This window comes from Meleagris gallopavo, chromosome Z, assembly GCF_905368555.1.
Source record: "Meleagris gallopavo chromosome Z, MGAL_WU_HG_1.1, whole genome shotgun sequence".
Lineage (NCBI taxonomy): Eukaryota > Metazoa > Chordata > Aves > Galliformes > Phasianidae > Meleagris > Meleagris gallopavo.
Window position 1 is genome coordinate 52,876,646 of NC_139435.1, and position 27,250 is coordinate 52,903,895.

Sequence of the window (27,250 nt, forward strand, 5' to 3'; positions counted from 1 at the left end):
TTCACTGTCGCCGGGACTCTGGTACTTGGCATACCACTCATGCCAGCAAGGTAGTTCTTGCTCTTGAAAGTGTTATCTCCTCACAGTCAGACTTCACAATGTAACAGATGCACCATTTTGGTACCATTCCTCATGGGCTTCGCTGCTACTTTGTTCCGAATGTCCCTTTGAAGTCCAGTGCTTTCAATTACTTTTCCATCACGGTTTGCTAGAGCTAAACTTTCTAATACTTGTATTCTTTTAATCCTCCAAGGCTACTCCAATGTTTCAAGGATCCAATAATTTTAAATTTAATTTTCTTTCTGCCTAGTCCTGTAGTCTGGTGCCCCTTAGGAGCCAGTGAAAAGAATTAAACCCTTACTCACATAACCATCTGGAAGTCTCCCTGTTGACTGCTCTTCAAAAGTAAGCCCCCATATCCACCTACCCTAGACAAAATAGTCCAAATTTCTGCCTCAAGACTGTAGGCAAACTCCTTTTTGTTTTAGAGGCAAAATCCAGCAACATTCAGCATAGCCATGGTTACTTAGCTACAGGAACAATCCCTTACACTGCAGCTTTAGAAGGAGGCTCAGAGTCTTTGAAGTACTCCTGGGTAAAGATTTATCCTAGGAAGCTTCTGAGCCCTATGCCAGTTACATGCAAAACACACTTAAACTAACAGCATGGGAGCACTTGATGACGTCAGTATACTTAACACTAGCATCATGTTTCTTGTATCTGTTGCTCTTGAAGATAGATTTGCCATAAATATTCACCGTGAGGTCCAAGACTGGCTTACTATAAACATTAGCTGTTAAAAAACTTCACATCCCGGCACTGTGGTTATGCTAGGTGACATTGACATTGTTTCCTGAGTTAGACGTAGCATGCTGCAGCACATGAATCAAATGGCACAAAAACATTCCCATCACAATACTGTCATTTAGTGTCACACTTCTAACTGTCCACAAATACTTAAATTTATGTCAATTTTTTTCTTCAAAATTACCTTGGGAGAGAGATTGTTCACAAACTCTAAGCTTTGATGCTTATTCATTAGATTTAGCATTGAGTGCCAGCCTGGATTTAGAGACGTTTGACTATCAGCTCGAGAGGAACAGAAGTTTGCTATTATTAGCAAGACTGATTGCAATGATCTTTGAAAGTAAGGGTGTAAGTCTCTGTTAGATCCAAGTCTGTAACAGTGAGAGAGAAACATAAACTATACAAGGTTTCTACCAAGAGTCTGGAGCAAAACTGCCCCCAAAAAATGGAGTTGCTCAAAACCTGTGCTTAAACCAAACTGTTAACTTTTGAAGCTTGAATATGAAGATTGGTTCCAAAGCCAAAGACCCCCTGTGTCCTGTCACTTTTCAACCCCTGAAAAGTTTGGGGGCAATCATCTCTCCTAGCATAGATGATTTTGGAAAACACAGTTTTAGCCTTTGCTCAGTCCTGCAATTTACAATACAGACTGGCCTTTATCCATCAAATGCACTGCAGCACACTCACGCCCTACATGTCCTAAAGGGGTTTTTCTGAACTAGGACCAAGTAGTGTCTTAGAACTCAAGATGAATGAGACAGCTAATCTGTCTTGCAGATTTTTCCCCCTCATTGCCCTGTGCGCTCCTAAAACTAACAGAATAAGAGTTGTGTGTGTATGTAAGCAGCACTGAATCAGTGCTGTTCTGCTGGGTTCTTATGTTACATTCTTTTGTGCTACATAGAATTTCCACTAGGACATTTTGTCCCCCAGGCTTCATCAGCCAGTCTATTGCATCCACTCCCTGCCCCTCCTCCGCATCGTTCTTGTTGCGTAATGTTAGCCAGGATGTTAAATTAACTCTCTTCCAGATGAGTTTGACATAATTTTATTTGCTTTCATAATGTCTATGCCAGTATGCAAATACATTACTCAGCACTATTGACTTTGCACTTTCACCAAACTATTAGTCTTTGTTTTTTCTAGCAATGGTTCGCTAGATACCAGATAGGAACATTTATCTGCCAAACTGCAGAAGACTCAGGTCTGGCAGGAGAAATCTGGTGACATTAAAAAACTAATCCTAGCTGATATTTGTTAAGGTTTAGGGCCAACTGAGGAAAATATCTTGTTTCCCACCTCCTTCCATATCTTGTTTCCCACCTCCTTCCAGTGGCCTTTCAGTATCTCACTGTTCTCCCTTTAAAGATACCAGATCGTGTATTTGTCTTGCGAGGCAAATCTCAACCACCTTCTACTTATCTCTAGGATATTGGCAGCCACAGTGGCAGTTGTAAGGACAGACTCTGCATTCAGCAATGACAAGATCTCTACATTCAAACCGCTTCAAGGATCCCAGGTTCAACTGCAGCTGTCTCCTGTGTGTCAGGGCAAGACCAGCTCACACATCACTCTCTGTGTTTGTCATGAGAAGGACAACAAGATGCAGAAGTCAAAATAATAGCCAGATATCCAAGAGCCTCACGTCCACATGAAGGTCTGTCTTGTGATCAAAGGACAATGTTACCATGGTGGTAAAGCCAGCCCTCCAAGTGCTGCCCAATGCACAGGCAACAATGAGCAGTGCAGATGTCCATAAGGAGGCAAAGCTAGTCCAGGCATCTATCACATGACAGAGCTAACATTTGGGTGAAACTGGGTAGGCTGCATCCCTGAAACCATGGGCTTATGGCTGGTGTGCCAGTCTACCTGAGGAGCTTGGGCAGATACAAACACATTGCCATACGCACGCTAAACAGGAAAAGTAAATAAGCTCTACCTCTAATGCAAGCTATCAGGATTTGTAATGGTCCAGTGTTACGCATAGTAAAGAAGTACAAAAAAGCTGGAGAAACCTGATCAAAGGAGATTTTTTGTGCCTTGTATCTGCTGTGAAATACACTTTGACCTACTACAAACTTTCAGAGTGCGAAACTGCGCTCAGAGATGCATTTTGTATTTGATCCCAACACAGCTAAATGCATGAAAAGGCACCAGAAGAATTGAACACAGCACTTCCAGAGTGGAAAACAAAGGCACAGCAAGCAAACACAAGGAAGTGAGAAGTACAACTTAAATGTCAGAGAACCAAACTGCACAAGTTGCCTTTTTCTTACTGCTCTGATGGATCTGGGGATGATCACGGTTCTGCTGGGCTGCCCATCTTCTAGCAGGGGCTGACATATGCTCATGGGTTGCTGTCTGCTAGCAGAGTCCAAAGCTCCTGCAAACAAATTGAGACACAAAGCAGTGGGCAGGTGTCCACAGGCTGCCTTCACAGTTCCCCACGCTCAGGCAGCTCTCTGGCTGTGTGAAAGAAGAAAAGCTCATGTTGCCCTTATTTATTCTGCTAACACCTCAACAGGGAATCACCAACATAAGAGAATAGATGAAAGGCTCTTTGGCACAGTGAGAAACAGCACTCCAGCAATTCAGTAAACACTTTGATTTCAACATGGTTGTGTCCTAACTAACCATATCCTACACCAGGCTATTCGTAGCAGAGTTAAAATAACATAAGAACTTTTCACTTGGAATTACCATTTCTAATATTTTTAACTGTTAACAAACTTAGAACTAATACTTCTTTGATGCTGACTTGCTGCATTTCTTCTTCAAATGAAAGAAGTCATCTTATTATTTGTTTTTTTCCTGCAGGCTCCTCTTTTTCTTTGTTTCAAGTACGACTGCATTTAGCATGGATGTTTCTGATACACTAATATGCCAAGAAAAAGTATTATATTCTTTCATCCTTAAAACCATCCATACTCATACTAAACAACTGAAACTTGGCATGCTGATCAGTTTTCAATAAAGACTACATGTGCTTTGCCAAGGAAGTATATTTAACTAGGGATGAACTATCTGTTCTGGAAAAAACTTCAGACTTGTATGGTGTGTCTTTTTCACAAACCAAGAACCTTGGTATCATTTGTCATATGAATGATTTCTGAAAGGGAATTCAGTGGGGGGAAAAAAAAAAAAGGGAAGAAGTGTGGTCCTCCTTTACGCTACTTACCCTGAATTAGTTAATCTAGGATTAAAAAAATATCTCAGTGGAGAAGGGGTGAGAAATACTTCAGATGTAACTGCAGCACAGATGAAATGTCCGCAAGTACTAGGGGACATACCGACACATTGCAAAGGGGGTGATCACTTTCTTTAATAAAGCAAATGTCCATAAAGCAGATTTCAAATGCTGTATATTAAGAGAATCAGGAAACATTTTTATAAAGCACAAAGCTTGAGGAAGAAAAGCAGAGATCATCTGTTCAGCTAACTGCTCTGTAATGGTCTGGAAATTCCAATTCAGCTACAGTTGTTTCAGAAGGGCACTGCCAAGGCATTTAATTTAGCAAAATACTTTATTTCAAGGCTTCTAATTAGTTGCAGTATTGAACTAACAAAAAAAGAAAAGGGGGAGGGGCATGACAAAGGGAAGGGAAGGAAGGGAAAGGGAAGGGAAGGGAAGGGAAGGGAAGGGAAGGGAAGGGAAGGGAAGGGAAGGGAAGGAAGGAAGGGAAGGGAAGGGAAGGGAAGGGAAGGGAAGGGAAGGGAAGGGAAGGGAAGGGAAGGGAAGGGAAGGGAAGGGAAGGGAAGGGAAGGGAAGGGAAGGGAAAGGGAAGGGAAGGGAAGGAAGGGAAGGGAAGGGAAGGAAGGGAAGGGAAGGGAAGGGAAGGGAAGGGAAGGGAAGGGAAGGGAAGGGGAGGGGAAGGGAGGGGAGGGGAGGGGAGGGGAGGGGAGGGGAGGGAGGGGAGGGAGGGGAGGGGAGGGGAGGGGAGGGGAGGGGAGGGGGAGGGGAGGGGGAGGGGAGGGGGGAGGGGAGGGGAGGGGAGGGGAGGGGAGGGGAGGGGAGGGGAGGGGAGGGTTTTGGAAGACTTAACCATCAAAAAACTTACTAATATGTGAATTGTACTCTAACTCCATCAACATGTCAAGGTTTAAAACTGTACTATAAGTTCCACTCAGACTTCAAAATTCAATTCTCAAAATGCCATTTATTGTATATTCATTATTCAGTTCCTAATAAACATGAAGAAATTACTGTGGTGGAGCATCCATCAAAGCAGTGTCTTTATTTCTGTGTAGTCTCACATACATAATCACCTCTAATCACAGTTGCTCCAGTCATTACATTAGAAAAGTAAGGTATGGGAACAAAAGAGTATGAGCTTCACTTTAGCATCAGCTCTGCTAACGCATGGACAGAGCATGGAGGTGTTTACAGGTCTACCATGGTATGGACGACAGAGCTAGGCTTATCTCCAGTTCTTTGCTGCTCAGTTTTTGGCAACTAATAGCACTACCACTAAAGTCAATGACAACCAGCTTTACCGCTGTCTCAAACTCTTCATTATAGCTGTACTTATTTCAAATTATTTCAGCCTAAGGTCTATTAGGCAAAGCACCATCCTATTCATTTCTGGTGCCTTTTGCATAAACAAGTTCCTACGGATTCCCTGTAAAAATCCGAGGAAAAAAACAGAGCAAGGCTGTGATATGAGACAAAAGGCCTTTCGAGTGAGGACAACAGTGGGTGAAGAAAGGTGGACTTCTTAGCCTTTCCCTGCCACTGCTGGAATTTGAGTGTCTGAGTAATTTTACTCCCCACCACAAATGGCTCACTCCTGGGGTGAAGTCATGAATCTATGCTTACTCTACCATCTGTTGACACAGAGATGACTGTGATTCACAGATTCTCAACACTATGACTTGATTGCTGAAAGATATGCTAGAAAGTTCGCCATTTCTTTAGAATTTCAATGAAAAGCACTTATTCCCAATAATACACTAACTGCCTGTTTCAATTTTGTCTATTATATTTAAATTTGCTCAATTTTGTCATGCAATCACTTTCCTGCAACAGTAAAAGCTTTCTTCCTTTCCTCACAACACCACACATGCCACAACAAATCCTAGGAAAATTAAGGTCTAGAAATGGGATCTAAATTAACAAATAAATCAATTAGAGTTTGGTAAATATTCATCTGTCTATCAAGTCATGGTAAGCTGGTGTATGTGGTCTTCAGTTTACCTTAATCGAGAAAGAAAAAAAGAAAGCAATCTCACTTTGACCTAGTCCAGAACTCAGTAAGACTAATAATGCAGGCTGTGATAAATCAGCAGATATTTTATCTCAAAACAGTGGTATATGCGAGTAGGAACTGGGCAGCCCTGCACAGCTGATGGAAAGTACCACAGAGAGCTGCTGAAACCAGATGGCTTTCCCTCATGTGCTGCTCTTTGCTGGCAAACAAATGCCGCAGCAGCAGCATGGATGTTGCTCCCAATGGCAAAATAAATGCCTTTTTAAATAGCATAGCAAACACAAGTTTGGCATGAGCTAACAAACTAAGGAAAAATAGTTAGCACTGATAGAAGCCACATTTTAACCAATGTGGCAACGCTAAAATTATCTTTGATTCCCAAATGATACTACTCACTCAGTCAGTCCTTGCCTTAAATTTACAATGAATAATTAAATATTCCATTACCAGTATTTACATCTGCTGTGTTATGTTTTTAACTACTGAAGCTGCCTGCCTCAGGTGCCTCTGACACGCTATAGCCTTGAGCACTGGCAAATAAAACTAAATAAAATACTGGCCATAAAACTAAACAGATGTCCTTTGGAGTCATGCTTTCAGCCACCTATGTCTTAAGGTGCTCCGCATGACTGCAGGACACAGAAGTTAGATACGTACCTTTCACATTTGCACTGGCTGTGCAGAAGAGTCACAGCAGAAAATCCTCTGCTGAAACAGTGCTGCGTGGAGAGAAGTGAATTAATGACCCTGAGAGCAGCCTGGTGCTGCATAGTTCTGGAAGCAATACATGTCTAAGTCCCTTTGGTAGCTGCTGCATTGAAGGCTCTGAACAGAGCAGTCTTGCTAACTACCAGGAACAAAATGACTAGATAAACACAGTCCCCAAAGGTCTGCAAATACCAAAACTGAGGAGGAGGGGATTTGGAACAATCCAAAGATGTAACACAGCAGCAGAGGGAAACTGAGTCAAGGAAACTGCAGAATGACTGTCTGGAGACATTTCTTTATCATGAAGTTTATGAGGCTAAAGGAAATTCTGGCAAACAACAGATTTTGGGTCACTGTAAAGTAGATTAACTCAAGAACCAGGACAGGAAGGGAGGTTCTTTGTCATGATGCATCTCCTTTCTTCTGCACTCTTTTTGCACATAATACTTCCACTATAACCAAGAAAGCAGTTGACCATGTAATGGCACTCCAGATTGCTCTTAAGAAACATCTTGTGCAGCCTTCACAGCAGATCTATCTTGGTAGTCATAATATAAAACAAACTTCTGGCTTCCAAAACCTTCGGCACAGATGTAGATGTTTCTACTCACATCCTGTGTGCAGTAATCTGATTGTTAAGATTTAAGCCAATCTTTTCCAAAGGGAAGGAACTGTGGGTGAATAAAGCCAACATTACTTGTTGGGGAACTTGTTATAGAGTACCAGAGGTGCTGACAGCCTAACCCACGGATCCATGAGGCAGTCAGAGTGGGTCCTCTCAGACAAAGTTTGAGGAAAAAAGATATGATACGGGGTAAGCACTTCCTTGAAGAGAGACTTATATCTATCAGAAGAGTAGAAACTGGAGAAAAATTGGAGAGGAGAAAGAAGTAAAGTAAACATGGACCTGGGGCAAACTTGAAATGAAACAACCAGGTCAGAGAGGGAATTTTAAGATCAGACTATATCTCTGTGACGTAAATGTGAAGATTCAGATGAAGAGCATGGGACTTACACAGACATCTTTTGTTGGTGAAAGTCACTGGAAAAACAAAGAGCAGAACAGCTTCTTTTCAGGTGATGAAGCAATGTTCCATAGCTACGCACACGCAGATTTGGGCAAAAAGAAAGTGTCACTGGCTGCTTTTAATCACAGCAAAGCCCAACTCACTTTTCAAAATGAGTGCTAGCACTGAAGACAAGAGCTGCCAGCACAATGACACCATGACATGTCCTGAGGGCACAGGCAGTATTCTGGGGAGCAACCACGCTGCTTCATTCAGTCTCCAGCCTATGTCCACCTTAAGCACAGTCTACGGAGTCTGAGGGCAGAATCATTTAGTGCTCTAAAGAGAACTCCAGGCTCCCTCTCCCCTGGAGGAATACAGGCTCCTGGCAGGTGCCAGTTGCCTTACTTGGAGCCCTCACTTCCCTGTGTGTAACATGATGGCCTGCAAGGCTGCATAAGAGGATTTATCAATAGGAACACTCTTTGGCAATTGGATTTCTGAGGGTAAAATCATACATTCAGCTGACAATGAGTGTGTCATGGTTCATGGGATGCTAGCATCTAAAGTTTTTAACTGTATCTTAATTGTTTATGCATTTATTTGTAATCTTGGCTGTACCAGTTCTGCACTACAGTTTCACTAACATATACATGGAAACTTTCAAGAACTTCCTCTTTTTTTTAGATTTAGCTGTATCATTTATTCCCAAATGGACAGTATTAGGCCTCTCCTTAAAAAAAAAAAAAAAAATTATGAGGACATTAATGTTGCATAATCAGGCACACAATATTGTGTGCGAACAAATTTGATGTGACAGAATTGAAGTTGCCCATGCCGCCGTCTCTTGGCCCCTTTCTTGTACTACAAAATTGGCAGCCACTTCCCTCAGTGGCTCAGCTTTCCTGGTTGCTCAAGGCAGATACTGCTCAGTGGCGGAGAGGTTTTGCCCTCACCTAAATTCCACCTAGGGCTTCTCATGCGCTTGCTGTCCCTGCAGGCCCAAAGCCTACCGGTAGGAAACACTTGGCACAGAGACTTAGGTGGAATTCAGACCAGCTGAATCTGGAGCCTAATGAACAGCTATTCCTTATTTTGTTTCTTCCTCATTGTGCAGAGTGTGGCCCCAGGCTTCAGTTACTGCACGCTATTCAATCCCAGCTCAGAATTCAGCATTACTAATTTCCTCATGTTTCCTCATTACTAATTTCCTATGGCACTCCTCATCCTCACATCTTAGTGCCCTGAAAACACATGTGTACTGCGAGGCAGCCTATGAGGCAAGCAGTGGATCCCTCCTGCCCAGCAATGACTGCAGCTCTGGGACTGCTGCTCAGGGACATCCAGGCCAGGTGTCCCTGAGGTGGTTAGCACCAACATACCATGTGCCAGGGAGGGTCCACCCCCGGCTACACCCTGGCAAAACTTCCCTGAAAGCAACAGAGCCACCAACAATTGCCTTCAGCAATACCATCAGAGCAACATTATGCAGAGCCCATGTTAAAAATCTGAGAGTAGTTAACATACTGTTCTTATTATGAGAGCAAGAGACTGTTATCATAGAGTAATGGGCTCCTGCTGGTCCACTAATGTAGAAGCAGTACTGGAGGCATTTATGGAAACAACGTGGAAGCCTGACACTTATTCTCAGAGCGGGCAGCATTGATCCCTTCTCTTAGTGTACTCTTACAGTGTCTTTATTCCTGTTCGAATGCAGAGAATATTGATCTAATCATTTCCTCCACTGGGCGCTGGTGCAGTGGAACAGAAGGCTTTCTTGACTTCAGCACAACAGATCGTCCAGAAAGACACTTCAGGTGAATTAGCCATCCAGGTCAGTGCATCTCTGCACTGCAGGGGAGGAGCCACAGAAAGATGTCAGAGGTATTGTTTACTGCCTTGTGACCTGGAAGCTCATTAGCATAAATACAATTTAAGTACTTCAGGTTAAACTCAGAAGCACTTTACTGCTAATCTACTCTCTCTTACTTTCTCCTCATGCAAATGCAAGTGCATTATGCGCTAGAAGCACATACCTCATATTTTCTCATTTTCTCATATCTTGCACCTTAATGTACATTTTGTGAGGAAGCATCAGCTCAGGTTGGACTCCTTAGAAGCACCATTTTACTCAAACAAAAGAAATTCGGATCTTAACTATGGGAAGAGGGCTTGGAAAATCCAAATAGTACAAGTGCATTACCTTCCCAAATCTATAGGCAAATCTGCCAACATCTTGCTGCTGCTCTGATTGTCACAAGCTCCAGGAAGTTGAAATGAGCACAAAGCTCTCACTTCAGTTAAGTGTCAGTTAAAAGGTGAGGAAGCCTGAAAAAGAAGAGCTTGAGCTTAGGAGTGTGGGAGAGACTTCTTCTGCAGTTCTTTCACAGGGATTGAGGGACTGGGAGACGGCTAGAAGAGAAATACTCCTTCTTGTAGCAGGACAGAGATTCTTCTAGGGAGGTAGATGAGTCAGAAGCTTCCGATCCTTTCCAGAGAGTACTGGACAGCAGTGCCTTAAGTGTTTCAGATAACTAGTAATAGAAAATCTATCGGTCCCAAGAGAGGGCTCAGGAAGGGAGATTAATAGCAATCCCAGTACCTCACTGCTTTTTCAGAGACATCGCCACAGAGGAACTTGAGCTTCTCCCACATACATCTTCCTGTATCTTCTGATATATGTCAAATCTATCACCAACCAATGAGCATCATCTTCTAATTAGGAAACATTCATTTTTCAAGCTTTCTCTATTTTCCCATTTCTCTATTTTTCACTGGCTCTGGGAAAAATCAGCTTCGTGCACACAAAAAGTGGTAAACAAGTAAACAAACAAGAATTACTCCTCTTTGCTATATGCAAAGGACTTTACCTGCAGGGTCTTTAGAAAGGATGCTTTTTGTGGAGTCTCCTTGTTTGCTCTGGTCACACACCTCTGTAAGTCTTCAAGCTTGGGGAACAGCTAAATTCAAAAGCAGGGCAAACCCATTAAAGCAATGACAGATGGAACAAAACTATTAAAGGAAAAAACATAGAGCCCTTGCTTTTCAAAGAACAGTTCAAAGCTTTTTGCCTCCTAAAGAAGGATGGCAACCCGTGGATTGATTGAAAAATGAAGGGCTGCTTCATGCTGCTGTGTCCTCCCGGCCCTGCTCATGTAGAGTAGTAACTCAGTTACCAACAGGAAAACATGGGGCTTTCAAAAAGCAGGTGGGTGCTTCCTTTCATGATCCTATTAGATTCTACCAGCAACAGGTGCAGTGCCGAGCGTGATGGAATTGCTGCTTTTCAGTTCCACAATGAAGAGTGGAAAGTTCATGATGGACTAATCCAGCTTTCTGTTCATCCGTGGTACCCCAGAGCCAGGCCTAGCAGCTCCTGGCCCTGCAGTCTATCTGCTGCAGTGCACTAAGGAGATAACCAAGTGCAACCTGAGATGCCAGGAAACCATCTTCATAGAGTCATACAATCATGTGAGTTGGAAGGACCTGTAAAGTCCATCTAGACCAATTCCCCAGCAGTGTACAGGGACACCTACAGCTAGATCAGGTGCTCAGATTCCCGTCTGGCTGACCTTGAGTGTCTCCAAGGATGGGGCATCCTCCAGCTCTCTGCTCAACCTGTGTCAGAGTCTCACCACTTTTACTGAAAAAAACTTCTTCCTTATATCTCTAAATATTTCTTATATTCCTAAATCTCCCTTCTTTGAGTTTGAAATCATTTCCCCTTGTCCTATCACCACAGATCCTGCTAGAGTCTGTCCCTTTTTCTTTTATAGCTCCCTTTTAGATGCTGAATCTATCATCCCAGAGCCTTCTCCTTTTCAGAACAACCTTGGTTCTCTCAGCCTGTCCTTGTAGGTGAGGTGTTCTACTCTTTCCATCTTCTTGCCTGCCCTATCGTGGTATGTGCAGAAGTCTGCAGAAGTCTTGTAGCCAATCAGAAGGAATACGCTGTGCATCATGGTTCCTGCATTCCAGACTTGGTCTTTAGATGAACAGGTTGGTCTGTGTCCCAGGTACAATCAGCACAACTCCTTCTTCTTGTAAACGTTGTTTAATGACAGATGCCATTCCGTTGCACCTGTCTCTCCAGAAGTCCCTGCTCTTTCACCACCTTGACTTTTCTTCCTCTTGTCAGGCTCATATACCCAGGTGGCCCATCCAGCACCAGTCAGCCCAGCCACCAAGGTCTTGCCATGATCAGCCCCATTAAAAACCCATTTCACTCCACTCAACATTGGCACTGAATTACCACTTGCCGCTGATGCAAGCAGTCAGTCACAGGCACTGGCTGCTCTCAGGCAAGCGTGCAGCACTGCAAGGACAAGGCAAAGGCAGCCCCGGGATGTGCAAGATGCCAACACACACACACAGCGGCAAGCACTGCAGCAGGATGCTTCCTTCTGCTGAGGCACAGCAGCAGGATCTGGAAAATTGTCACTGTGTGTCCCGAGGTGAGGGGGACACAAATCCTGAGTTAAGCAATCCCCGATGTCAACTTTAAACAGCACAGAAACATGCTGTGTTCTAACTTGGAAGTTGCAGAGAATCGGGAGAGTTTGGAGAAAAAAAGGAGGCAGAGACAGCAGTGTTAGAGGAAATCTGCCTTAGGGAAACAACGTTCAGGTCGTTTTGTGGACTGGGGAAGCACTGTCTGTGAGCAGCTGATAATTTAATGCCCATAATTTTCAGAGAAGGCCCTGAGCATCCTCCCAGCACGGCCCTCTGCCTCCCCTCACTCATTCTTTTAGTCAGGTAGTTCCGGGCCCATCTGGACTTTGTGCAGAAAAGTACCCCTATCTTCCAAATGCCAGCGTTATTAATAATTAACATTTATAACGCTGGAAACTGGAAAAACCAGTTGGCTAAAACAAAGCCGGGCACTTCGTTCTTATTTTAGGGCTACACTGAGTCATCCCGAAGCACTCGGCACGCGTGTGCCAACGCCGCAGGGCCGGGACTTCCCCTGTGGGCCAGATCAGCCCCGGGGCGGCTGAGAAACAGCGGTGCCGGAGGGACTGGCGACGGGGACGGGGCCGGGACCGGCTCGCCATTGCCCCCTGCAGGAGGCGAGGGTGGAAAGAAAGGGGGAAAAGCAGACCGAGAAGGCGAAAGGGATAACGAAGGCACCATCGCTGAGACGGCTTTTCATTATCTCCGTGACTCCGGTCTGCAGCAGTTTTTGTACTTTATTCCCAGTCGCGTCATATCGCGCCGCGTGACGTCATATCGCGCCGGCCCACGCCCGGCCCCACCCCACCCCGCCCGGCCCCGCGCGCACGCGGGCATTCCCGAACCTCCCCCCTCCTCCCCCCTCACCCCTCCGCCGCGTTGCCGTCAGCCCTCCGCCTGCGTCACGGGGGCGGGGCGGGGCGCGGGGCGGGGCGAGAGCGGGCTCCCGTCTCCCCTGCCTCCGCCTCCCTCTGCGCCGCGCGTGCCGCCCCCCCGCACGTGTCAGTTTGTTTTCTCCGTCGCTATGGCGACGGCGGGCGGAGCGCGCGTGAAGTGAGGTTATAAAAAGGGCGGCCGTGGCGGACGCACGGCAGTGCCGAGCGGGGCGCGGCGAGGACGGGCGGCGGCGGCAGAGCGCGGGCCGGCCCGGCCCCTCCCTCCCCACCGGCAACACCGTGCCCCGTCCGTCCGTCCCGCCCGGCTACCCCATGGCCGCGGCTCCCCGGGAAGCGCCTCACGCCGCCGCCCTGCCGGTGCCAGAGCCGCGTTGCCGGGCGGCGGCCGCCTCCCCGCGGCTCCGCTAGCGCCCCGCGTCCGCTCTCCGCCTCCAGCCCGGCGGCTCTGCCCGCGGGCGCGCGGCGCGGATCGCCGCTCCCACTCCTCTCTTCCTTACTCTCCTCGGCGGGACGACGGCGGCGGCGGCTCGGCGGGACGCACCGGCGCGGATGCGGTGGGTGCCCGGCGCGGCCCCCGGAGCGATCTCCGTGCCGCCGCCGCCGCCGCCTGACGTGCCGCGCTCTCCCCGCAGGCAGCCCCCCGGCGAGTGCGAGATGGCGCTCAGCGGCACGCTCCTCCCCTCCATCGCCACCTTCGCGGCGGGCGCCGCGGGCCGCGAGAAGGCGCCGCGGCCCGCGGGCCCCGGCAACGTGAGTATCGGCGTCGCGCCGGGGCCGGAGCCGGGGGGGGGCGGCGGAGGAGGTAGCGGCGGCGGAGCGGGGTGGCCGGGACGGGAGCGGCGCGGGCCGGGCCGGGGGCTGAGCCGTGCCCGTGTCTCCGCAGAGGTGGCGGGAGGAGCTGTCGCAGCTGAAGCGGCCGCCACCGGCGCTGACGGCGCGTCCCGCGGAGCCGCCGCCGTCGGACCTGGAGACCGCTCCCGCCCTGGGGCCGCGCCGCGAAACCGAGGAGTTCAACGAGCTGCTGGATTTCGACTTCATCCTCTCTAACTCCCTCATGCACCAGGAACCCGCCGCTGCCGCCGCGGTGGTGGTGTCCCCCGCCGCCGCACCGGCCCCCGCCGCCAGCCCCTGCCCCGCCGGGCCCTTCGCCTACCCGCTGCCCTGCGCCGAGCCCGGCGGACTCCTCTACGGCGGCGGCGGTGGCGGCCGCGACGGGGCTCCTGCCGCCGCTCCCTTCAACCTGGCGGACATCAGCGACGTGTCGCCCTCGGGAGGCTTCGTGGCCGAGCTGATGCGGCCAGACCTGGACCCGGTGTACCTGCCGGCACCCGCCGCCCTACCGCCGTTGGGCAGCCTGCAGGGCAAGTTCGTGGTGAAGGCCGTGGGCGACTACAGCCACCCGGGGCTCAGCCCCAAGAGCGGCCCCCCCCCCGCCGCCGCCCAGCCGCCCGGCTCCGAGGGACCCGGGGCTCCTTACAGCCCTCTCCAACCGCGGATGTGCCCCAAAATTAAGCAGGAAACCAGCTCGCCCTGCACGCTGGCCCCGCCACCGCACGGGAGCGGCCCTCGAGGACCCCCCCCGCAGCACGACTTCTCCATGGGCCGCCTGCTGCCGGCCCGGACTACGCCCTCGCTGGGGCCCGAGGAGATGCTGAGCAGCAGGGACTGCCTTCCCCCCGCGCCGGGGCTCGGCCACCCGCCGCTGCCTCTGCCCCCCGGGTATCCCCCGACCCCCGGCTATCCCGCCTTCCTGCCCGAGCAGTTGCCCCCCGGCACGCTGCAGTACCAAGGTGAGTCCCCCCGCCGGCGTGGCCCCGAGGTAATGGCCGTGGCCGCCTTCACTCCTCCCTCTCTGCCCGCAGAGCTGATGCCGCCGGGGAGCTGCCTGCCAGAGGAGACCAAGCCCAAGAGGGGACGGCGGTCATGGCCTCGAAAAAGAACAGCCACTCACACCTGTGACTACGCAGGCTGCGGCAAGACCTACACCAAGAGCTCTCATCTCAAGGCACACCTAAGAACCCACACAGGTGAAGCCTGCATGGGGTCATCGGGGTGAGCCCCCTTCTGGCAGCAAACAGGCAGGGGGAGTGCTGAAATTACGAGTCCTAGCTCTGCTCTGCTGGGTTTTCCTGGGCACTGTTTCTCTTGCTTTGACCACGTTATGTCCCAAGTAATCTTTGCTTGCTGACTGGGTCTTTTCACTTAATGGTTCACAGTTACTGAGGTGTGGAAGCAGATGGGTTTCCTGAAGAGGCTAAAGTTTGTTGCTCCTCTTCAGTTGTGTGGCTGCCTAATAATCAGATAGCTGAGAATCTGATGGGATTTGTTGCCCTAGATAGTGTTAGCCCACTTCTGAAAAAGGAGTGGACTTCTCTCTAAGGTTCTGCTTTCTTTGTGGTTGGGTGCTTCATGTACACCCGTCTTATTTTGGCTTACTCCAGCATGAGAGATTGTGTGGCTGACATGCCTTCAGCTTTAACAACTCACTGAAGCCTTGACACCTCTGCAAGCTGCTGTCTCACGTCCAAGTGAATGGTGACAGGCTCCGTGCTGATTTAATTGAGGTCTCTAGCTGCGTTGGTTGATGTCACTGATGCTGTGGTGTGCCGCTCCTACGTGGGAAGAACACTTCTTCCCCTGAGCTAGCAGCGATGAGATGGAGCTTAACAGCTCATTGGCAACTGCTAGAATTCAGATAAAATCTGCCAAAGTGCGTATCTGTGCCCAAGTTCAAACTTTAACCTTGCAGCTGAATGCCATATTGCAGTAACTGAGCTTGTGAAAGCAGGTACATCATGCACTGTTTCGCCAGTGCAGGCATTCTGTAACAGTGATTAAATAACCTGGGAATTTGCATAATTTAAATCCCTGGTTTGTGAATTCGATTCACAACTTTCTCTTGACTAGGATACTGGAAAGGGAGAAACGGTAGCTGAGTGGTTAGACTGTGTGTCGGCTAACGGCAGCAGCAGGAAAAATTGGTCAAAGAGTGGTTCCTCCCATCTGCCCGAGACAGTCAGCGTGGTCTTCGGGATGTGTAGGACGGAGCCTGTAATTGTCAGGGAAATTTGTTGTGCAGTCAACAGCAATTTTGCTGTAGTGAAGACAGAAAAATTGAGTTGTTAATCAACCTGAGCTAATGAAAACAGCAGCCGGTTTTTAATTCTCAAGACATACAATTATCTAAATACATTATTTTTCTGCTGAGCTATTTCTGGTTGATATTTGATCGTGTAACATTAGCCAGCAAAAATAAACTCTTATTAAGAGAACTCCTGTATTCTGAAACTTTGTTTGAGACAAAGAGAGCCTCTTAGAGAAGACTTCAGCAGTGTTAATGGCTTGTAATATCTGTAAAGTCTTGACAAGATTGTCTTATTCTGTTAGTCAGCTAGTAGTTCACAACTGCTTCAAGCACTTTGTTGTGTTTTCTTTGACACTTTGATTCTTTCTTCTTAAACGTGTTAAAAGTGGTGTGAAACAGAGGTAACCTCCCCCTCCCCCACACACACTACCACGAAAAAAAAAAAAAAGAAAGCATGACTGACATGTTTTTAATTATTTTTTTTTAAGGTGAGAAACCTTATCACTGTGACTGGGAAGGCTGCGGATGGAAGTTTGCCCGATCTGATGAACTTACTCGTCATTACCGAAAACACACAGGCCACCGCCCTTTCCAGTGCCAGCGGTGTGACAGAGCATTTTCCAGGTCGGATCACCTCGCCTTACACATGAAGAGGCACTTTTAATTGGAAGCAGTGGATCTTTCCCTAACTGCCTTAGAGATTCAGTATTTACAGCACAAGGACTGCTTTCTGCCGGAAGGGGAGAACCCAGTTTAAGCACTACAGAGAATCATGGTGAAGTCTTCCAAAAAGAGTGGAAAGAGGGATAATTGCATATGGACATTGCAACTTTTTTTTAACATACGTTTTAAAGAAAACCAAAAATACTGGGGTCAATGACTGGATCTTCTTCTATCATTCCATTTGTAAATCCAACTTGAATTATTTCCGGACTACAAAATGCCAAGGAGTGACTGGAAGTCACGGATATCAGGGTTAAACAGACTGTGTGTAGTTCGGAGGGTGGGGATATTACATGGGGAAATGACATTCCCTTAAATTTTCTTTCAATGCAATATTAGATGTAAATGTCATCTTGTACTTTCCTTTTTTCTTCCTTCCAAAAGCCATTACAATGTTAGAAGAGGAGGAAAAATTCAGGTACAGAGTTATGTTTTAAAAGCCTATTTCATGGTGCTTAGTGACTGTTGGTTTTAGAGGTACCAAAAACAGGAAGCCAAAGTTCTCAAACTGCTGCATATCTGACAAGGAAATATTTTTGTCTTCCGATCGCCAATTATGACCTAAATCAGGTAAATAATCCTGGTTTATCTTTTTTTTTTCTTAAGAAAATAACTTTATGCAGACAGTCTGTAATGCACTGTGGTTTCGATGTGCAATACTTTGTACAATGGTTTATTCCCAAATATGCCTTAAGCAGAACAAATGTTTTCTATATAGTTCTTTACATAATAGATATGTAATATAAATTTAAGCAAACTTTTATTTTGTATATTTGTAAACTACGAAGCAAAAGGAACATTTTGGAGTTTGTATTTTGCATATTCAAGCGGAAAATAAGTTTTAAATAAACCTATAATATTTTATCTGAATGACTGTTGTAACTTTCTTCTGTGAATGGGTATGTCCACAGAAAGGTTAAATGTTGGTCAGTCGTTGAGTTTCCTAAGGCAGAGGGAGTGATGAAGACTGTGTTCTCAAGACTCTGAGAGGTAGGATGGATAAGCGCAGTGCTTGTCCTTTCAAGGGGAAAAATGTGTACAGATGTTTTTTGTTCTAAATACGAATTACTGAATATTAGGTAATTCAAAAATTTTAAGGTAAATGAATTGCTTGTTAGAAGATGTATGTCTGTTTGTTGCATCAGACTTTGCATGTTCAATTGTAACATTTTCTAACTTTACTTTCCTGAGCTTCTCAGATAGACTAGTGGTAACTTCTGCTTTCATGTGAATGAAGGGGAAATCAGCTGAGTGAACATCGTAAAGACACTAAACTTGAATTAAGAAATAAAGTGCATCATGAAACAGCTTTTAGCAGTGAATTACATGGAAGTTTTACTTAATTCGAAGTCTTCTCTGCCCTGGAAATTTCATAAGCAGCAAAACAGTATCTGAAGAGCCAAAACTACTGTAGGAGTGGTGATACGCATAATGTGAGTTGGGAATGTTGACCATGCAGTTTGCAAATCGTAGCTGTATGCAGAAGATATGTTGTTACAAAGTCTCCAGTGTACCTTCAACTGCAGTCGCTTTTCTGTAATTAATGCAGTGAGCCCATTGTATGCCTTGGGTAGTTAACTGCTTTTGTTGTAGTTGTCCTCAGGGACCTCACTGCTCTATTTTCTCCACAAATATGTAGCAATAAGATGATTTCAACATGAATGCTCATTGAATAGGACCTGTTTTTCTCACTACTGTCCTATAAAGAGAAGGCAGAAATGATTCTTCCACTAAGTTTTAAGTGTCAGTCAGCTAGCAGTTTCGTTTTATATGATGCTTATTTTATATATATTTAATGTTGAATGAAGCTGAGCATGGAAATAAATTACAGGCAAGAGCTATCCCTATTTTTTTTTTTTTTTTCAGCAGTGGAAGCAAGATTTGCGATATCAACTTCTTGTTCCCAAATGCACCATAAAATTCCATACTTCGATGTGCGTTTTATGTGGTGACTGGTACCTTTTTGTTCTAAAGCCCTCCAAGTCACATAATGATGCTGAAAGTACTTCTCACTCCTTATCTCCCAGGCAGGCTTTGTTCAACTGAAATCTATCTTTGTTGGTTTGGTTTATAGGTAGCATGGGGAGTAAGGAATGTCTTGTTTGGTTTGCAAATAGCAAGTATTTAAAACTAATTTAAAGTTATGAGTCATCCTTTATCTGAAGCTTCTTTCATGTGAAAACTTTTTAAAATTAAAACCGTCATTTCTGACCTTTTTTTGTTGCCTTGCCTGTGGATTCTGGAGGAGATATCCAAGGTCAGTGTTGCAACTGACACGCTGCGTGCCTGGGGTGTGTTGTCTCTAGTGTTGGCCAATGCCTGGGTAGCTGTAGGATTGCCTTTGTATGAATGCTGTTCAGGATGTCTTAAAACTGTACGTTTATGTCCTAACACATCCATATATATTGAAATCTGCAGATTTCATTTCAGAAACCTTTTTTCTTTGATTTTTCAAGTGTGCTGTCATTATAAAACCTTAAGAATTTTATGCGATGATCCAGCATGCTGTAATGAGTATCTGTTAAAGCCAACTTCAGTTTCTTTTTGATGGTTTTATAGACCCTAGGTTTATAGTTCCACAAACAATAGCATTCTTGAAATAGGTCTTTGTTCTCTTCTCCCACATGTGTTTTGTTTTTTTTTTCTTGTTCCTAGCTAAGCTGTCTTCATGTATGACTTTCTTTCCAGAGCTGAACAAACACAGTTGAGGCTTGGTATTTAAAAAGAAGTGCTACTGTTACTTTAACCATTTCCAAAATGCTATTCCTATACTTCTGGATCAGGAGCCAAAAGACAATTTTTGCAGCATAGTATGCTTAGGAGAGGCAGTCCTCGTTCTTAAGGAGGTCTCTGGAGAAGTGCTGAAATGAGCAGTCATGGCATGTCAATAGCATGGTGTTTGCCACCTGCTTCATTGTGTCTAGTGTCCTGGACCTGAACTTAGATGCAAGATCATAAGTGGATGCAATGGAGTAACACATATCAAAAAACACACCTAGTAAAACACGTGCAAAAAAACCAAGCAGCCTTGTAAGGTTGTCTTGTTTTTCAAGATCTGTTTAGCACTGCTAAAGCTACTTTAATGTGATCTTTCACTCAGGCTTGGGCACTTGAAAGCTGTGTCTACGTTTATTTGGGGTGGCCTCTCTGATGTAGGGTGAGTACCGCCAGAGCAGCCCCCAAGCATTACTTTAGCTACAGGAGAGAAAATTTCCTGTGGCAGAGAAAGATCTCTGCAGTCAAAATGCAGCCATCCTTAATTCTGCCCCCCCCCAGCCCAAACCTCTCTCCAGCACGTTTAACAAGTGGAGATGGAGCTTTTTCTAAACAAGATGACACATGTCTGCCTACTAGGTGCCAAGTATTCAAAAGTGGCATCAGAATAAAAATCTTCTCTGAGCTGCTGCGCTGCTGTGCACTTGTCTGCTGTATGCCACGGGCTGGGAGTTTGTGCACTTCAAACTTGTAATCTGGCAGAAATGCCTTGAGCTCTCCCCTGTCACATGAAGCTGTTCTTTGAAAAGCACTGCCTCTCCCTTGTGGAGTTTACCAAATCCTGCTGCTGCTGAAGTCAATTGTGAATCTCACCAGGATTTATATTAAGCTGATATGAATCAGTGAATTTCATTCCCCTTCTCTTTAATAAGGGGAGATCTGAGGCTCTTGTGGTTAATCACCTCGAGTGCTAACGGTTCTCTGAATTAGTTTACACAGGTTTTCCTATGGGAGTGTGCTCAACGTTAGAGCTAGCCTGCTTCCACTGAAGTCCCTGGCAAGCGCTTTAACAGCATTTGAGCACCAACACTTCCAAATCAAGCCCATTGCAAACTGTATTCATTCCTTGGGATCGTGTGAGCTTAGTCACACGATAGGTTAGGAATATGTTGCAAATGCACACAGCTTGTGCAGATCAGCGTTTGCACTGCAGGGGTCTGGAAAGTGGTAGGAGCACTTTGAGGAGGTGAGCCTAAGGCACAGCAAACGAAACTCTCTGGGAGAGGAAAAGGAACACTACCACCACCATGAATGACAATGTGTGCTGCCTTGTGCTTGCCAGGAAAGCTCACCAGATGAAGTGCCTGTGTGTAGGCTCAGTGCATTGAGCTCTGGAGACCAAGAAGAGGAGTACGTACATAAAAGAGGGGAAGGCCCATCATTCACCAAAATTTAATTGAGGTCACATTGGCTTCAAGCCACAGGGTAACACACCCACATTCCCTTGTCTGCAGTACACCGGGATGACTCACGTTTCGTTGTCTGCCCTGCTCTCCTTACCAGGGGATGTTTCCATTACCACTAAGGGCCTTGCCACTGAGTGCAGAAGTTGTCTCTGTGGCACAGAGGTGGGCGGTGGTGGTGTTTCCGCAGCCTTATTCTCCACCCTGGCTGCAGATAGGTATCTGTTAGACTCCTTTTCACCTTTGGATGCTTACCTGTGAGCCCTCAGGGTTGGAATCTTAATTGTGTGAAAGGCAGGAGGGGAAAAGCGGGTTGTGCGTTATGAATGCTTCTATATTTAGACCATGCATGCCCTAAGTTTTACAGAAGACAAATGTCCATAGTAGTCACTCCCAGGAGGCACCTAGCAGCGGGACCTTTTCCCTGCAGTGCTGCTTTCTGGACTTGTGAAACTGTGATTCCTTTCTAACAGAGACGGCCATTTTCATATGAGCATGGTCAGCATGGGTCAGCACTGTGACTTTTGTTAATGAGAAGTTTTAGGGAAAACACTGAGCTCCTTTCACTAGGGAGCTTGTATGAGCAGAAGTGTAATCATGTGCTGCTATCACCTCAGCCATCTTGCTGCAACTCTAAAAAGTTTTGCATGGTTTTACTTTGGGTACAACGTGCTTGTTTATCAAGCACAAGCTAAGGCTTGCTTAAATCTTGCCATTCAAGTTCTCTGCTATTAAAGTTTCAGGCTATATTCAACAAAATGATAGAGCTTCCCTGTATTCGTCGCTGAAGACCCTTCATTTTAGAAACAAATATTCAGAAGGATTTCCTCCACTGCTGCAGAAATTAGAGATCATCTGATGGGCTACACCATACTGCCAACACAGGGATTTATTTGCTGGATGCTTTCTCAGTGGTTTTTTGATGTCAGTGCACGTACAGTGCCTTCGTGGCTGGCAGGAGCACTGTGTTTCCAGCTCCTGGGCAGCCAAGGGAAGGCCAATGGATAGCGCTGGCTATATGCTTCCTTCCACACAGAAATACTGCAGAGACAGCTTTGCTCACATGTACAAAAAGCTGTTTTTCGAGGTTAGTGCGTGAGTTCAATTTGTACATTGGGCCCCCGGGAGGGTGTCAATGGGCGTCAGTGCTGTTTGATGTCCAGTTCACAGCTGGAATCTTCCAGCATGAATGATTTCCTTGGGGCCTAGAGTCCATCATCATGTTCCTCTTTTCTGATAAAGTGGATATTATACATTAATATGTTGATAAACTACTGAAGCAACATTGACGATGATTACTGAAGCATGTTGGAATTCACTTTCTAAGCTCTGGATGAGGTTTTATTCTGTGTTTAGGCTCCAAACATACTGAGTCAATAACGCTGTTGGCTACTTGAGGAGGCTACCCAAAGGGATGTGTTTGTCTTTGCACTACGATGTACTAGGTTTGGCTGTCCTTTCTCAATTTCTGAATCACTCTATTTCATCAACAATCTCCCTTTTTCGACAAAGAATGGCTAAATTTGTTGGCTCTGCTGCAGGTTGTTCTTTGTGTCACCAAATATCAAGCAGTTTTCCAGTGGAAAGCAAAATATTTCACTGCTTTCGAGCTTCCTGTCTCCCTAGTAATTGCTCACGCTCTCTTCAGCACTAGAGAATATGATAATGACCCTGTCACCTGTCAGAGATGTTTGACTACCTTCCTTCTATAAACACCTTCTAACCAACATTCACTCTGACAAAGTTCCCATGTTCACAATGTAAAACTTACTGGCAAGGCTCCCTATGCAAAGAGACCAGCGTGCTAATTGTCATGGTTGGGGCAATTGGGTTTCCTCTAGCTCTCTGCTCTCTGAGGAGCAGAGGGGAAGGCAGAGCCCAGCCCAGCCTGGCTGCTGCTGCCCTGCCTCAGTGCTGGCCAGAAGCCTGGCAGTGAGCGTAGACAGACCGACAATGGGCAGAGCTGGGGCAACCCCTCCTCGCTCCCGTCAAAGTTCCCTTCCAGACTCAGATGCTTACAGCTTTGTTTCAGCCCAGAGCACTGTAGGTCCCTGTCCAACTCATGCTGGTTTTATGCTTCTTGCTGTTGCAGCTGCACAGATTCTACTTACTAAATAGTTGATCCTTTTTGGAGCCTTACTGAACTTCTGGCTTCAGAGACACTGTGGCAAGGAGTTTCACAACTATTTATGAGCTAGCCTAAAAATAAAGGTGGGGGAAGAGGAGAAGAAAGTATTTCCTTCCTTTAGTTTCTGAGGCCACCACCTTTCAGATTCCTACTGTTTCCTCTTTTCTACATAGTACATATGAGACAAAGGAAAAGGGTGTAAGTTCCTGCTCTCAATCATCCTCAGTTTTGTCATTTGCTGCCAAAGGCTGGAAAGATTCCACTTCAGTTGTACTTTTTGATGGGAAGAGAAAGTAAATGGAAGAGAATGTAAATACAAACTTTTTACATATGTGCACTTTTACATATGGATGAGTTCTTGTCTACTGTACGCTGGAAGAATGCCAGGAGAAATTAGCCTAATATGATATTTCAGTCAATATTTAAAATATGTCTTGGCTTGTTGTTGTGTTGTTTTTTTTTTTTAATTGTCAGAACATTTAAGAAGCCCTCAGCCATCAGTGGTTTTTTGTTTAAGGATGGTTAATTCTTCATGTTTTATTCAAAACAAAAAAATAACTTTTCATAATTTTCATTATATCCATGCATCTTTGTAAGATGTGACATTGTTAGTTACAGTACATTCCCTGTCATGTAACTAAACATCCAGGTGGGCTTGAATTACTCATTATTTATTTGTTCACATTTATTACTAAGGTGTTGTTAATAATTGTTGGGTTTGGGTATTTGCTTTCATTTATTGTTACGTGGACAGGGAAACTGACCACAGCAGTGTTCTCTTGTACAAATCTAACATTTCCAAGATCAACTCTCACTTTTTCTCTTTGGTTACACTTGCAGAATGCTTTTCCTGAATGTTTTTCTCTCTTGTGTCCCTGTTTTTGAAGATCAAATGTCAAAAAAACTGGAGTCCCTCTGTACTGGGAATTAAAATCCACTCCAGGTGACAGAATCAGCTTTCTAAGAAGTGATCAAGGTGAACCGTAGCTGTCTGGGAATCTGACTGCTTCATTAGCAAACCAAATTCTCATGGTTCCAGGTAAATCCCCTTGGTGGGATGAGGTTAGGGTTTATGCTGATTTGGGGCTAAGCAAATGAACCACATAGGCAAATCCAAAGCATTACAAAAATAGGTAGCACTTTGAAAAAGCTTAAGATCTGAATTTTCATGGTCCAGAATTGGAACCTCTGTGTGAGTACAGAAGGAGAGGTCTGGAGTAAGGAGAGCTGAGGAATGATTGAATTATTGCCCAAACCACTGGGCAAGTCGGAGGTTTTCTCTGGCTGGGCTTTACCTAGCATCTTAATCCATGCAAAAAACAAGATGACAGGGTTTACATTTCATAACTTTGCACAAGTTAGTCATTTAAATAAATCCTGAATGTCCATTGGATGCTTCTGACTAAGGAGTGCAGCAGCAGGAGACAGATCTTCATCTGCAGGTGTGCATCGCATAGAAAACTTGACATATGGATTTCCTCTAGCCTGGGAAAGTCACCCGGCAAATAGCTCTGTCTTCTGTCACAGCTGCTGCTTCACACTGGCTGGCAGCTGGAGGGGAGGTGGCAGTAGAAAAACAAACCTCCCAGGATGAATGCAGCAATGCTATGCCGGTGCTGCCTGCTCTCTTTTCTGAAGCAAGACTGACAGCAAGTACTCGGAGAGATGCTTGTGGCTGGAGGCACGCAGGGTTCCGAGTACAAGGCTCCTGAGAGAAGGATGTGAAAACAGGAGAGAGGTTGGGAGGAAGAGAATTTGCAGACAGCTGAAATGGCTCAGCAATGCTAGAGGGAATAATAGAGCGACAGCTGTTCTGATTTCCTCCCACTTCGTATATAAATGAATCAAAACCAGAGCTGTTTTGAGTTGGAGCAGATGATAATTCTTTGAAGTACACTAGGTCTGCTGCTGTTGTTCCAGCTCTCATCTCTTTCATTCTCTTACAGCCTTGCCAGTTTAATGCAGGAGAACTTCAGTTGTGCTATCAAGCCAAGATAATACTTTGCTGGGGAGATAGTTTTCACTTTGCAGCTGAGTATTTCTCATGAAGATCTAGCTTGTGGAGACCTGCAGGTTAAGTGAAGTGACAAACCACATTGCTGGACAGAGGAATTGAAATGAGGGGCTCAAAAACATGGCCATAGGAATTGGAAATCTGGTAGCAAAGGGGCCTCACTCAGCAACTTGGCAGATGCTCTCCCCATCTCTTGGATGCAATGGAAAAGCAAGACATGCATCACCGTTCTAGCTCTGTAGGGCTTCATCTTGTTTCCTTTTTTGCAGTGAGAAAACCATGTAACACTGACAGGATTTTCAACTTTTTTTTTTTTGCAAAAACTCAATTTTTTCTCTGAATTCAAAAGTTCAAGAGGTTCCCAGCACTCTGGATCCTCATTACTTTGTATGCACAAACAAGTTATCAGGTGATAAGGATTCACAGCAGCAGCAGGAAGGAGAGACTGGGGAATGCAAATAAAGATGCACCCACTTCACAATTCTTGGGGGTGATAGAAGGACCAAGTCTGCATATGAAAACTGGATTCTAAAATCACAGTGTCAAAAAGAGGCTGTGTCGGACTTTTGTTTCTCTAAAGTGAAGGACTGTGAAAAACTGCAGGCATGATTTTTGTACTGTTTGGTTTTGTTGGTTTTTTTTCATTCTCTGTTGCAGATGTCTGGGTTTACTCTGTGTTTTTATTTATTTATAGGCATTTCTATGGCACTCATCACCATAGTATCTGGGCAAATCATCTTTCCTTTCTTGTATCATGTAATTAAATCTATACAAAATACATATGTTCTTGGCAGAGGAAAAAGAAAAAGAAGTTAAGCTCCCCTTTTGGAAGGGATTTGTGCCCTGCAATTAAACACTGCTTTTGCAATGCTGTCTTTCCACATACACATGAGTGAGGAAAAATATGATTTTGCTGAGTCTGTGCCCCACACACCCACTAGCCTGGCACGGGGCTGTGGCAGGCATTGTGGGGACTGTTGGACTTGGCACCTGCATGTGGACCCTGAGGCATGCTGCTGCCTCCTTCCTTTTTGCACTGGAAGTTTGAGCAAAGGCCTGCACATCACACCAACCCACTCAACCCAATAGAAGCATCAACCTGGCAGTGCTGCAGCCAGCCTCCTCCTGCACCGGGGAAGTGAAGCTGCTGCTGTACAAGTGCAAACCCCAGGGACAAGCTGGCTGTACACCAGCAGAGGTGACCAGCCTACAGGTGGGCATTGGCGTGGTAGGGCCTGGTATGGCATGACATCAGTGCCTGGGGCAATAGGGAGGCCCTTAGAGCCTACCTCCCTCCAGTAGGGAAGCTCACTCTCTGGGCCACCAGAACACCACTTTAGTAGACAAATTAAGGAAGTCTGTCAGTGTGAGACCCACACAAGTGCCAACTGTGGCCAATATGAACACATGGCACACTCATGCTGGAGGAAATGAATCTGTCCCTTTCCTTTCTGAGAGCAATTCGTTGCCTGCATTTCAGAAGGAAGTGGTAACGGCTCTGCTTCAATCAGTGAAGGTAGTCTGATAGCCTTTCTAGAGGCAAAGCAATTGGCCACCCTCATAACTGCATATACTGCACATATTTCATAGCATCTTCAGCCTCTAAGACATCCAAAACCATTAGTCACTCGTGAAAACCTTCAGTTGTATTTGTGTTCCTCCCCCCATTCTGATTTTGGCAGGCATGTAAGTAACCCAGGGTTTGTTCATCACTCCTCAGAGACTGCTCATATGTTTTATTACCTGGCTGAATCTGGCCCTACAGAGACGCAGCTGTCCCTACTTTCTGAAGGCCATGTGAGCAGAGCTTGGTCCATCTGAAGAGCCAGCAACAAACGAGGAAGATTTACTGCCCTTCTCCTGGGTGGGAAAACCCATATGTGGATTTTTGGGTGTGAATAACCACAGTGCTAATTGAATGCCGAGAATAATCATTTTTCCAGATGCTTGGGTTGTATGTGTTGCTCGTTTTGTTGCGTTTTTGTTTTTTTTTTTCTTTCCTTTTAATGTTAACGTTTTATGTAAGGAAAAGGACATGAAATATT

General features: G+C 45.8%; 1 protein-coding gene and 1 long non-coding RNA gene across 4 annotated transcripts in view; one reads left to right on the forward strand and one right to left on the reverse strand.

The window, feature by feature from the left end:
• LOC146542284 (uncharacterized) overlaps window positions 1–10,058 on the reverse strand; it is a 30,807-nt gene extending 20,749 nt beyond the window's left edge. The window contains exons 1-2 of the long non-coding RNA XR_014880425.1: window positions 9,933–10,058; window positions 3,084–3,190 (exon numbers count right to left, since the gene is read on the reverse strand). This is a non-coding gene — a long non-coding RNA (uncharacterized LOC146542284). The remainder of the gene's footprint in view (window positions 1–3,083; window positions 3,191–9,932) is intronic.
• Window positions 10,059–13,246: 3,188 nt separating this feature from the next.
• KLF4 (KLF transcription factor 4) lies at window positions 13,247–17,755 on the forward strand. Of its 3 annotated transcripts, none has more exons than XM_085213390.1 (4): window positions 13,247–13,827; window positions 13,961–14,867; window positions 14,940–15,104; window positions 16,651–17,755. In XM_085213390.1, the coding sequence occupies exons 1-4, from the start codon at window positions 13,627–13,629 to the stop codon at window positions 16,824–16,826; spliced, it is 1,449 nt and encodes a 482-aa protein (XP_085069516.1). In that variant the 5' UTR covers window positions 13,247–13,626; the 3' UTR covers window positions 16,827–17,755. The 3 variants fall into 3 exon arrangements, with proteins under 3 accessions (XP_085069516.1, XP_085069517.1, XP_085069515.1); XM_085213391.1 differs by having other exon boundaries at window positions 13,247–13,631; window positions 13,710–13,827; window positions 13,961–15,104; XM_085213389.1 differs by having other exon boundaries at window positions 13,961–15,104.
• The last annotated feature ends 9,495 nt before the right edge of the window (window positions 17,756–27,250 follow it).

Excerpts from the sequence above, each read along its gene's own strand:
- KLF4 (XM_085213389.1), top strand. The coding sequence starts at position 13,627 with ATGCGGTGGGTGCCCGGCGCGGCCCCCGGAGCGATCTCCGTGCCGCCG. Across the intron at positions 13,828-13,960 it reads GGCCCGCGGGCCCCGGCAAC|AGGTGGCGGGAGGAGCTGTC; the intron begins GTGAGTATCGGC and ends GTGTCTCCGCAG. Across the intron at positions 15,105-16,650 it reads ACACCTAAGAACCCACACAG|GTGAGAAACCTTATCACTGT; the intron begins GTGAAGCCTGCA and ends TTTTTTTTTAAG.